The 12153-nt window shown below is 41.0% G+C and overlaps 1 protein-coding gene across 2 annotated transcripts in view; it reads right to left on the bottom strand.

Moving 5' to 3' along the window:
* The window catches only part of LOC119773296 (leucine-rich repeat transmembrane neuronal protein 4), a 128965-nt gene extending 117669 nt beyond the window's left edge, over window positions 1–11296 (bottom strand). The window contains exons 1-2 of one of the 2 annotated variants that reach the window (XM_038270235.1): window positions 10810–11296; window positions 7817–9357 (exon numbers count right to left, since the gene is read on the bottom strand). In XM_038270235.1, the coding sequence (XP_038126163.1) occupies window positions 7817–9357; window positions 10810–10840 (1572 nt within the window). In that variant the 5' untranslated portion in view covers window positions 10841–11296. Of the gene's footprint in view, window positions 1–7767; window positions 9358–10809 lie in introns of both variants that reach the window. The other variant, XM_038270236.1, reaches the window with a different exon arrangement.
* Between the last annotated feature and the right edge of the window lie 857 nt (window positions 11297–12153).

Genomic DNA, 12153 nt, shown 5'->3' on the forward strand with positions numbered 1-12153 from the left:
AAATGAATTTGAAGTTTCACCTCAGGGTTGCAATTTTTTTTTTTTTTCTAAATTTCTAAAATTCACTTCTTGCTGTCTGCTGACATTCAAATAATGGAGGTCTAATGCGCACTTTCATCTGGTTTGGTCTACCGGGGTTTCCGTAGGCTCGTGAACTCACAGGCGCACGCTTTTAGGAAATCCTATACACTACTGTTTATGCTCTAAAAACATTCTAAATGACTTTGTTTCGAGTAAATTATGGACGCTACCCACTCAGGACACTTGGAATACATTGGACGAGCAGTATGGAGGAATATTGACACGTTTTTTGTGGACTTTTATGGACCTTTCTGCCTCGGGCACCACAGACTAGGCTTGTCCCGATCCGATCTACGTATCGGATCGGGACGCCGATATTGGCAAAAAATGTGTATCGGCAAAGCATGTAAAATGCCGATCCAGACTGCCGATCCAGTTTTTAAAAAAAAATCCGGTCCGTATTTTCCAGTTTCGCCGATTGAAACGATCCATTCATCTATTTTGCGCCAGTGTTCCCCTGTTTTGCATTTTTATTAAAACTTACAGTAATACTTGCACCTTTAACTGTTTACGGTTTTACTGCTCACTGTGCAATTTCAGATTGCTATTCATAATTTTGTCCAGTTTGTGTTTATCTCTTAATAAACAGATAAGTTTGTTGTTACCAAGCATTGTGTTTTATTCAATCTCACCTAATTTAGCTGGCTAGATGTTATCAAGAGTACTAAAACCCTTTTCAACATGAGTCTTACAACTAAGGCTAAATACTTTAAATTAAACTTAAATACATGCTCGGATAGGCTGGTATCGGCCAGTATCGGTATCGGATCGGAAGTCCAAAAACAATATCGGTATCGGATCGGAAGTGCAAAAACCTGGATCGGGACATCTCTACCACAGACCTCCATTATTTGAATGTCAGCAGACAGCATGAAGCCTCCCAGATCTCCAGATGCATTTGAGATATCAAAAAAGTACTCCAGAGTGTTGTTCAGCATGGGGGTGAGTAGAAAATGAAGGCTAATCATGTTTTGGGTGTACTATTCCTTTAATTGGCTTCTCTAAATTCTCCTTGGATATGAGTGTGTGTGTGTGGATGCTTGTTTGTCTGTGTGTTGCCCTGCGATGGACTGGCAACCTCTCCAGGGTGGACCCCATCTCTTGCATATTGAAAGCTGGAGATAGGCACCAGCACCCCTCCTGCCCCGCTTGCAATAAGCGTGACAAAAAATGGATGGATGGATGGATGGATGGATGGATGGATGGATGGATGGATGGATGGATGGATGGATGGATGGATGGATGGATGGATGGATGGATGGATGGATGGATGGATGGATGGATGGATGGATGAAATATTAGGACAGTAGGTGTACCTCAAATCAATTAAACAAATATTTAAAGATAATCAACAGCTTTCAGGCCTCTGAAAGACTGATAGAAACCTGCCAATAAATTAAACAAGTGAACCTTTCTATTTCTGCTCTGAGTACTGGTCTAATACCCAAACAGCATCATGCAGGACCCTTGCTGGTGACTACAGAAAGCAAGTGGTTGCTGCACAACTTAAGTATAAAACCGAGCTTGATACTTTCACCCTGTGTGAATTGGAGAAAATCCCATTTAAATGTTAACTAATGCACACTTTTTTTTTTACTTTTCTATTATAAAGTCTTTCCACTCTGGAGAAAATTACGTTTCCCATAAAATATTAACACTCATGATGAATGTATGTAAATTTCTAAACCGCAGCACAAAATGTTCCACCCTCACTTTAACATGCATTAAGAAAAAAAAAAAAAAGTCAAAGGAGAAAGTCCGCCTTTTGAATCATGGAGATTGGCATGAAATGCAACACACAAGAAAAAAAAAAAATAAAATCCCATTACAATTTTAACAGCTCAAGCTGGTCCCCTGAGCTGCAGAGGGCATGGAATAACAAAGCTGAGGGACGACTCGGCTCCTTACCTCTGATGGGCTATTAGTTATTCCAGCTAGCAAAAGCCCCATTAAGTCTGCCATTTAATGCTCCCACGCCACATTCTCACATGAAAGCTGCTAGATTGATAAGGTGAGCATCTCACCTCAAGCTTTCCTAGTGCTAGAGAAACGCTCTGCAACAGATAATCTGACAAAGAGCTGATTTACCCGTCTGTGCTCCTTGTAGAACCTGATGCTACAGAAAACAAGTAAACTTCTTGCTAATGGTTCTTTTCTCACTTTAGGAGAGAACGTAGGATCCAAAGAATCCAAACAATCTACAAAATCAGGATAGATATCTGGCAGTGATTTAAGTTTGCCTTTAAGCCAGGGGTCCTCAATGTTCTCCAGGCCAAGGACCCCCAAACTGATGCTGAGATGGAGCAGGGACCCCCTAATTATATATATTGTTTGAAATTGTGTATTTAAAGACATTTCAATTAATGGAAAAAAATGCATGGCGGAAATATTTAAAAAAAGTCAAATTAACCAAAACCTTCGCCACCCCCATGCAGTACCTCCATGGACCCCCTAGGGGTTGCGGACCCCCTGTTGAAGACCTCCGCTTTAGACTAGACTTAGGCCCCGTCCACACGAAGTCAAAACGAACACGAAACGCTGGTATTTTCCAAAATGTTTGTCATAAAGACGGAGACGTAAAATAAATGTGATCGTCCACACGAATGCATGAAAACGCTGCAAAATGTATGCCAGGCCTGTAAGTGGCGCTGTCGTGCCAAAGCAAAAATAGGCGACGAAATGTTGGGCATGCGCACTAATATTTATACATGGTTGCCCTGCGGGTCTATTTTCGTGGTTCAGTCAAATTCAGGTGCTGAACTATGTCGTCTATATTGCTCTGTTCTTCCTGGAGATATTCCAGAAGAAGAAGATTCTGTTGTAAGCCCGACCAGCAGGGTGAGTAGCATGAGCAGCAACCATTCAACACAGTACGGCGCCATTGTTGTTGTGATACTGTGTAGCGCATGCGTGTTTAGAGGCGATGCTAGGACGCATGCGTGTAAAAAAAAAAATGCGGTTAGAGCTTAAAGATGGAAACGCGAAAACGGCGTTTCAAAATCTTCCCACTCTGGCCGAATAAAAAAAAGATTGTTTACAGACCCCCGAAACGCCGGCTTCGTGTGGATGAGAGGCTGGTTTGGTGAAAAAATTGTGCGTTTAGGCCAGGGTTTGACTTCGTGTGGACGGGGCCTTAGACTAAGACAGATTTTGTCATTTTGTTTATATAAGTGTAAAACAAAAAGAAATTTCATTTGGAAACAGCTCTCTGGACAATTTCATCATTTTTAAAAGTGCAGCCTTGAAAAATAGTAAAAATGACTGTAAATTTACAGTTCTAACATTTTTTTTTTTTTTTTGAAGCTCTACGGACGGATACAGAGGAAGAGAAAGGTCTTCTATGCTGATCAAACCTCTCCCTCTACAGCATGTCTTGGTAATCAGACCAAACTCGAGAGCAGGAGGCAAAAACAGGAGACTCATATGAAACATTTCCCCCCCAAACACCAGACGTCATTTCGACTTTGGTTTTTAGGCTAAATCTAGTCGGTCCATCAGTCTTCATTTAGTCCAGGAATATTTGTTGGAAATTGGGATGTGTTTTGTCGAACTGATTTCATCCATTTCACTTTTCAATCAATGTGGAAAGTTTTTGACATAAATCAATTTGTCTTTTTACCGTCTCATCAACCAATCTCTGCTCAGTGGGTTCAGTTGAAACGGCCATATATGTGTCAGATTAAGAATAAGCACATTCATATTTCACGATGAATAAAAAAAATAATCAAATCAGCTAACTCTTTTTATCATGTCTAATAAATCAATCAAACTAAATAAATTTTTTATCAAGTCATACAGGATTTGTAAAGTACCAGAAAAATTTAAAAGAGAGAGAAGTCTTTAGTTATTACTACCTTGGTTCAAATGTATATCTTTGTATTTTTTCAAGATCATTTCCAACAGTTTTATGGTGTCAAACATTGTGGGTGTCCTTCAACAAGCTGTGCATCAGGGGTCTCCATCTCCAGTAGTGGAGGGCTAAAACCATGCAGATTTTATGGTTTACAACAGATTTATTTAAAACAGGGACAATTTGCAGAGAACATTAACATTAACGAGAAAACAGAAAGATGCCCTGAATAAGGTTATAGCTTTTAGCTCTACCTGTAGTCCCAGACCTAGCTGGCACAATCAAACAAGCAGCCTAAAAGTTGTTCAATAGATAGAAAACTTCATTTAAAAAAACTGAGAAAACACCATAACCTTAAAAAAAAATGCAGGAACACACCCAAACCTCCTTTAGAGTTGGTTCATAACAAACATACTCTAAACTAGAGGCTGCAGTAGCTCTGCAGACTTCTATTTGCTGGAATTTAGGCCCATTCCTCCAGGCCCCCGTTTGAGAAAGAATGGCTGAATGCGATTCAGGGGCCGCATCCTCTGAAGGCCAGATTGGTCTGTCGGTCACGTCATAGCACGCCGCCGAGGTCTGTTCAGAACGCAAGACTCCTTGTTATGTGGCCGAAAAATGCATCCTTCTTTTTGCGCTATTTGAAGGACGGGTCTGGTGTAACCTACGTAGCCTTGGATATCCCAGGATTCATTGCGAGTCCAAGCAAGCCAGCTGCTCCGTGATCAGAGGAAAAAGGTACTTGGCAGCGAACAGTGGTGAATATTGGAAGTGTAATTTAATATAAACCAGTCAGTGAATAGTTCCGTCTCAAATGAATGAAAATAGTTGTTTTAATGTTTATTGAGTCAGATATGTGGCGGTAATGTTTAATTTATCTAAAGGTTTTTATCTATTACTGTGTAAGGCAAGGCAAGGCAAGACAAATTTATTTGTATAGCACAATTCAGTACAAATTAATGGGTTTGGCCGAAATTTAAGGACAGATTCTAATATAACTGCTTGGTGGGGACTATAAATCTGATAGGATTTTTATTTTTTAATTGCTATTTTGCACAATTTGCTTAACAAGGTACTTTTTGTTGTTAATTATAAGAGATTTTGCAGATAAATTTTTACACACTCATTGTTTACATTTACTCATATCTTTCTACCCCTTTTATATCATTACATTGGCTTTTATTTTTTCATGCTCCCGGTGTTTGTCACTCTGTATTCTCATGAGTGTAGTCTTTGTTCATTTTACAATAAAAAAAGGTTAAAAAAATTTAAAAGAAACAGTAGTGAAAAGCTCAGTATTCATTCTTTTCCTGCTTTGTGTGTCTCTCACGGTTGCTAAGCGACAGAGCGTACAGCGGTGAAAGCCGCAGAAGGTTGGACCTGTTTGAATTCACAGCCAAAACTCTTTCGGTCTCCTTATTTTCATGGACTTCAAAGGATCCAGTCCAGATAGAGCGGGTCCTTGGAGGATGCAGCCTCTGAAATCAAACACACCCTGACTATCTCTACCCCTCTCTTTTTTACTCAGGGTTTCTGCTTCAGAAACCGATGATTTCAATAACTAAACTCAGCTTCTAAGCAAAGTTCAGTGTGAATGCAGGCATATACAGTAAGAAGCCCTTATCAGTGGGACACAGATAACATGATTCACCATGGCAACGGCTGAAAAGCAGGAAATACTCAGGGTCTCTCCAAACAGCCCTGCTACTAATTTTTTGTCATAATTATTCTCAGGGAAACAGTTCCTAGCTTTCTGAAACTGAACAGCCTGAAAATTGAGGAAATGACCCCAGAATATAATCTGGATTTTGTTTTATGTAGCTGTGCCCTGGTAGAAGGGGTGTAACTGATTCAGGTTTTGTATGCGTCCGTAGGCAGTCCGGCTTAGAGCGTTGTAAAGCTCACTCCAAAGCAATCCCTTTGTTTTCCTTAAACCACTCTGTAACTAAATTGGCAGAAGGTGCAGGTCGTTGGAAGAGCTATTTGAACACAACGTTAAAATTTCTGCTTTAGTTGCAACATTTCAAAACAAACCAGTCCCTTCACTGGCTAAATAAATAAATAACATATGATGCTGCCATCTCCGTACTTCACAGAAAGGAAGGTGTTCTTATGGTTTAAAGTTTTCACCTTATTATACCAAATGTAATGGCCGTCTTTGATCAAAACGCTTTAGGCTACCAAACAGAATATTTTTATACTAATGAAAATCTTTATTTCTAAAACTATTTGCAGGCTATGATCTAGCATTTTCTGTGACCTCTCACCTCTGGGAAAACGAAACAAATCACTGAACAAATCACTATAGTGTGTTTTTTGTTCCATTATTATTGCAAGCAAAACAGATTAAAGACCGCATTTTATGAATGGAGAAAAAATGCAATCTAAAAAAATGTTTTGGGAGAAACTTTGCTATTTTCTTAGATCATATTTTTTTTTTTTCCTTTTTTCTATTTATTTTTTACAGATTTTAGATTAAAACACATGCTTTTTGAACATTTTTGTTTTTCAGATTGAATCAATTGCAATCTTTTGAAATTGTATTGTACAGATAACAGTTATTTTCACCTACTCAGCTGCATGGACGGTGATCGTGATTGAGCACTTATATTGAGCTTAAAGTGAAGAAAATGTGATAGTGACAAAGGCCATTTTACAGAAAAATGCAATTTGTAAGACCCAATATGAAAATGAAAGAAAAATATAATAAAAAAATAAAATCTGAAAAAAAAAAAATGCGCAGTTACTCTATAAACATTTTCATTAAGATGCTTCACATTTTTATCCCTGGACTGAACTTTTTTTTCCATTAAGAAAATAATGGTACAATTTTCACTCCATACTCCTTCCTAATGAGTCAGCTTGTCAGTCCAATCATGGTTTTGCTTGTGAATGTTGGTTTTGAACAGATAAACAGATTCAGGCATCTGAAAATAAATAAAATCCAGAAGGAACCAAACTGTCAAAAGGTTGTAACATCATCATCTCCATAACTGTGTAAAGGTAGAAAAAGTTTTTAAAACCTCTCTCACTATTCTGGCCTTTGCCTCATAGAAATAGTTTTGCTAAAGGCAAGAACCAGAATAGTTTAGTAGAATTTAAAATCCAACAGCTGTGAGTCTTTGAACTGTTTCTTCATGTTCATGATCCTAAACAAAAGTAGCATAATGCAGTTTCCCTCTGCAGTAACGCGTAATACCCCAACAGAAACTGAGCCCAAATGCATAATTTATCTTCCATTTGGCTACAGGCCGTTATGGTGTTCCTCGGCGCGCAACGACTGTTTGAACTTTGTAAATGGAACCAATGAGGAAAATGCTAAACACACAATCGCTAGTGGCAGAAACAGGGAATGAGATATGTATTCATCAGCAGGTAGGATCATAAAGAATTACACATTTTACACGACAGCAAACAAATATCACAACCCACACGGCTCGTGCATTTGTTACCACAGCCATTGCATCAAACACACAGGATAAGAGAGGAACACCTGCACAGTGACTTGATCTAATTGATTGTTTTTACTCCAAAAAGGCTGGTTGCTAATGCGCAGATTAATCGAGGGGAATCTTTGTGCGAGTAATGACGAATAAACCTGCTGTTTGTGGAATGCATTGCACTTTACTCCCAAAAATATTAAGGCCATGTTTTCAAATTTATCATTAGATGATTGGGACGGGCAGCAGCAGGGTAGTTGTATGGAACTGAAACAACCAGCAGATTGGAAAAGCAAGTCACTGTGGAGTGACCTTTCCTTTCCTTATCCCAAAGCAGACAGGGGCAGAGGAGAAAACAGTTTTTTTTTTTATCCCACAGAGTGTTAGAAAATTTACCTCGCATGCCTCGCACTGGAAATGGATTTTTGGAGGGCAACGGTCATACCTCGCATTCCCTGGAGCCTGAGATGGTGTACGTGTAAGGTCCCGTCCCATTAACCAGCATATCCATAGTCTCTGAGTGGGAGGGCTTGTAGTCCACATAGTACTCTTGCAGTGGGGAGTTAAAGGAGCGCTCTGTCTGCCGCGCCTGTTTCTGGCGTTTCTTGACCGCCGAGCGCTGCTGGAGCTGTTTCAGGCTGCTGGGATAGTGCTTCCATGACACATAGATCACCAGCAGAATTATAGCCACGGATAAGAAAAGAGCCACACTGCCGGCGATGATCTTGTGGAAGGACACGTAGTCAGTGTCGGGGACGGGGACGGTGGGGGAGGCTTCGGAGGGAGGCGGCGAGGCCGTCCTATTCCGGGTCAGCTCGTTATCCACCCACAGCTGTGTGGGAAGAGGCAGGAATTCAGGCTGGAAAGGGGAAGTGGGAGGCAAAGTCGTTGAGGGGATTGGGGTCAGAGTTGCTGTACAGATGTTGTAAGTCTCCACCACATCTGTCACTTTCTCTCCTTGGGCCTCCTTAGGGCTAGCACAAATCATAGTAGTCTCCTTGTTGCCCTTGAAGGCTTTGAGCCAGGACATTAGCGGGCATATGTTGGGGTTACAGTGCCACAAGTTCCCAGCCAGACTGATGGTGGTGAGGGAGATCCACGTCTCCGCCGTCTGCTGGGACACGTTGCTGAGCTTGTTGGAGTCCAGATTCAGAGTCTGAAGGTTAGGCAGGCACTGGAAGGTGCTAGCTTCCAGCACTTCCAGCTCGTTTCCTGAGAGGTCCAGCTTTTGCAAGGAAGTCCACATCCAAGGCAGGCCCTGGGTTAGCAGTCTGATACGGTTCCACTGCAGGTAGAGGGCCCTCAGGTTAGTCAGGCGGGGGAAATGGGCAAGGTTTATCTTTGAGAACTGGTTGTGCTCCAAATGGAGCTCGATGAGTTTTAGGAGTCCGGCGAAAGCGTTACGCGTCAGGCTCCGGAGCCGGTTGTAGCCAATATCCAGGAACTCCAGGTTGCGGCAGTCGAGGAAAACCCGCATGGGGATTGTTTTTAAGGAGTTTGACCTTAAATGCAAACTGAGCAGCTTCCGCAGACCCAAGAACTGGTTGGGCTTTAGAACCTGCAGCTTGTTGTAGGAAAGGTCGAGGTTCCGTAAATTCGGGACGTCGTGGAACGTGTTGTTCTTCAGCTGCGTGATCTTGTTGGAGCTGAGAATCAGCTCCTTGAGTCTGCGGATCCCGTGGAAGGCCTGGCCGTCCACGGAGTTGATGTAATTATGGTCGAGGTAGAGCCAAACCAGCTGACTGAGGCCTGCGAACTGGCGGGCCCTGAGGTTCACCAGGCTGTTGTAGCGGAGGGAGAGGCCCTGCGTGCTCACGGACACGTTGTTTGGCACGTCGCGAAAGGCATTCGATTCGCAGTAGATTATTTTCCCATCACATCTGCAGCTGGAGGGGCAGCGGCGCTCCCGGATGCCGCTTGGAGCTGCGAGCAGCCAGGTGGGTATCACCACTGTGAATATAAGCCAACTGAAAAGCACAGAGAGACCTAAAGACAGAAAAACAATGACAGATATAACATCTTGCCTAACATCTTGTGTGACCTCTTTGTTACATTAGAAACTAACTAATAGCTTATAGTTTCTGACATGTTTTTTGACATGTTTTCATACATGGCAGCCATATTGGACACATCCTCAGTCCTTGAATTTTCTTCTGACGGGGAACCCAGAAAATCCATAAATAGAAAGCACCATTAGCATATCTTAGCATATCTCAACGGATGTTTGACTTTGTGTTAAGATTTGGTCATCTTTGATTTGATTTCAGACTTAGACTTAGACAGATTTCAGATTTATTTTATTTTGTTCCAAGACCCGTGATCTCTGGTAAAACGAGATGCCAGCATCACTTGTTCAGTCTTGCTTTTTGTTGTCTGCATGAGTTTAAATCGAATCGAAAGTTTCTGAAATATTCTCCACTTGCACTTCTCTTTTTAGAGACTTATCTGGGCCTGTTTTTCTTTCTTTTTTTTGCAAGAACATTTTATTTTTATTTTTTTTTTTCCATTTTTTAAGCTCAACATTACAGTTAATCAACTCTGTATTAATCTTGTAAATGGCTGAAATCTGAATCTTTTATTGGTCCTACTAAGGGTATAATAAAAGTCCCACCACTTGTATTTGTATGTTTGGGGGCAGTGTGGCTCTGTCCTCAGGATAGCATTGTGACTGGGGGCGGCACAAAAGCAAGATAAGTAAAAAAATATATATTTTTTTTTATTTTTTATTTTTTGTTATTTGAGCCCTAAACATTTCTACTGCTTACTTTTATTTCCAATCAATGGGAGGTGTCCTGCCTTTGATTCATGTTATGCCCGGTAAGAAAATATGGCCGCTGCTCAATAATAACTATTCAGCTGCTTTATTCTGCTTCATTTCCATTACACTTTGGAAAAGCTGTGTTATAGTTTTTATAAACTGAAATTTTAATCCTTTAATTTAAAATCTACAATGCTTAATTTATACCAACCAGAACTGTATTATTCCACCCTTTCTTTAAACATAGTTCTAATAAAACCCTATTTAAACCACAAACATAGCATAAATACTTTCTGTTTTTAAATTATGCCTCTATTAGATTTACTCAAACAATCAGAATCATTAGACACTGATTACAGGTTCCTTAAAACAAGAATTTATCATAAATTTAATGAAATAAAGAAATAAGGAGTGGGTTTGAGTGCATTAGCAAATCTCTCCCATTAACGCAAAAACCACAGCTGCTGAACCTCATAGTGCCTCAAAGGGTGCGTTTAGAAATGTTAAAAGATAACGAAAATATTAATGGATAAGCTTTTCTTTACATGCATTTTAAGAGGAAAATGCTCCTATAGACATTTGCAGCCTGCAGTCATCACTCAGACACCGCAGGATGGAAGGACAGCACCACTGACATCTTTAATCAAACTCCACTTAGAAAGCAGAAGAGTGGCTCATACCCATACTTGCACGACGTCTGCTTTTCCTCATCCTCACTGAAGTCTTCCCGATGCCTTTCAGCTCCACATGTTAGACGCTCTCTGCGTTTGGTCCCAAATAGTTGCACATTCAAGCTCGGAAAAAAGAAAAAAACGCACTTTGCGCAGAAGTCGGAGCCCAGCTGCGGTGATCACCTGTCGGAGAGGACAGCGGCTCCCTCAAGGTGCGCGTCAATCCTCCCCACTTCACCGCACATCCGCTCGGTCCCGCACATTTACCGCCTGCATCCTAACGCAGGATGGGAGAGGAGGCGCTCCAGCTTGGGGAGGCATGATAATGACTGTGTTCAGGGCTGGGGGAGGCTGGGGGGGACGCTCTCCAATCACACAGTCACCAATTGTTGATCCGAAGTTGCAAGAGAGACAGTGAGGAAGAGAAGGAGATGAGCAGTTTGAGGGGAACTGAGCTGCGCTCCGGAGGTGACTAGTTGCGGTATCCTGCGTGAGGCTGTAGGGTGGGGGGGATTAGACGCGTTGGCCCTGACACTGAGAATAAATCAGTTATATAGCAACAGGAATGATGCTCCTGCGTGTGGAATAAGGAAGCTGCTGCTTGTTTTCCAGGACTAGAGATGCCCTCTCCTGGTCACTGGGTGACACTCTGCAGCATGCAGGGAACTGGTCCCCATTGTCCCCATTAACACTGCCTGCATGTTAATGGGAACCAGAGGAATGGGAACACTGTTTGCTTTGCATTTATATCCGATAGGAAGCTTCACTCATTTAATGGCTCAAATCTGATTTTTTTTTTTTTTTTTTTTACTTCTTTATCTTTAAAAGAGGTTCATTAAAAGTCGGTCATTCTACACTGACTAATCTATCTGTACCTTAGGAGAAAAGGCAGAGGCGTGGCCAGAACCCTTTTATAAGGGTGGCCAGGCAATAACCACTGAGGGGTGGCCGAACCTCAGGGTCAATCTACACTGTTCCAACAGGAAAATTAAAATATCCATATTTTTCTAAATAAAGACAAAATATACTTCCCTACAGCCTTTCCAAACAAATAGACGTATATATTTGAACATAGATGTGCTTTCTAGATAAAAGGTATAGTGGATAAAATTTGTTTCAGGTTTGAGTTCTGGGGCGAACATCTTTTCCATTGTCGTCACTTACCTACTTTTATCAATAATCATTCTGCATAAAATTGATATTTACATGTACTAATATATACATAAATTGATTATTTCTAAGTTTTTATTAAAACAGTTATCTATGATTTCACTGAAGACTCCTAGATGACTTGCAGAGACACAAATCTTTTTTTTCTTTACCCCATAAGACAAAATATGTTTAAAGAGAGCA

The sequence above is a fragment of the Cyprinodon tularosa genome, unplaced genomic scaffold, assembly GCF_016077235.1.
Source record: "Cyprinodon tularosa strain WSP-4 unplaced genomic scaffold, ASM1607723v1 ctg757, whole genome shotgun sequence".
NCBI classification, from domain to species: domain Eukaryota; kingdom Metazoa; phylum Chordata; class Actinopteri; order Cyprinodontiformes; family Cyprinodontidae; genus Cyprinodon; species Cyprinodon tularosa.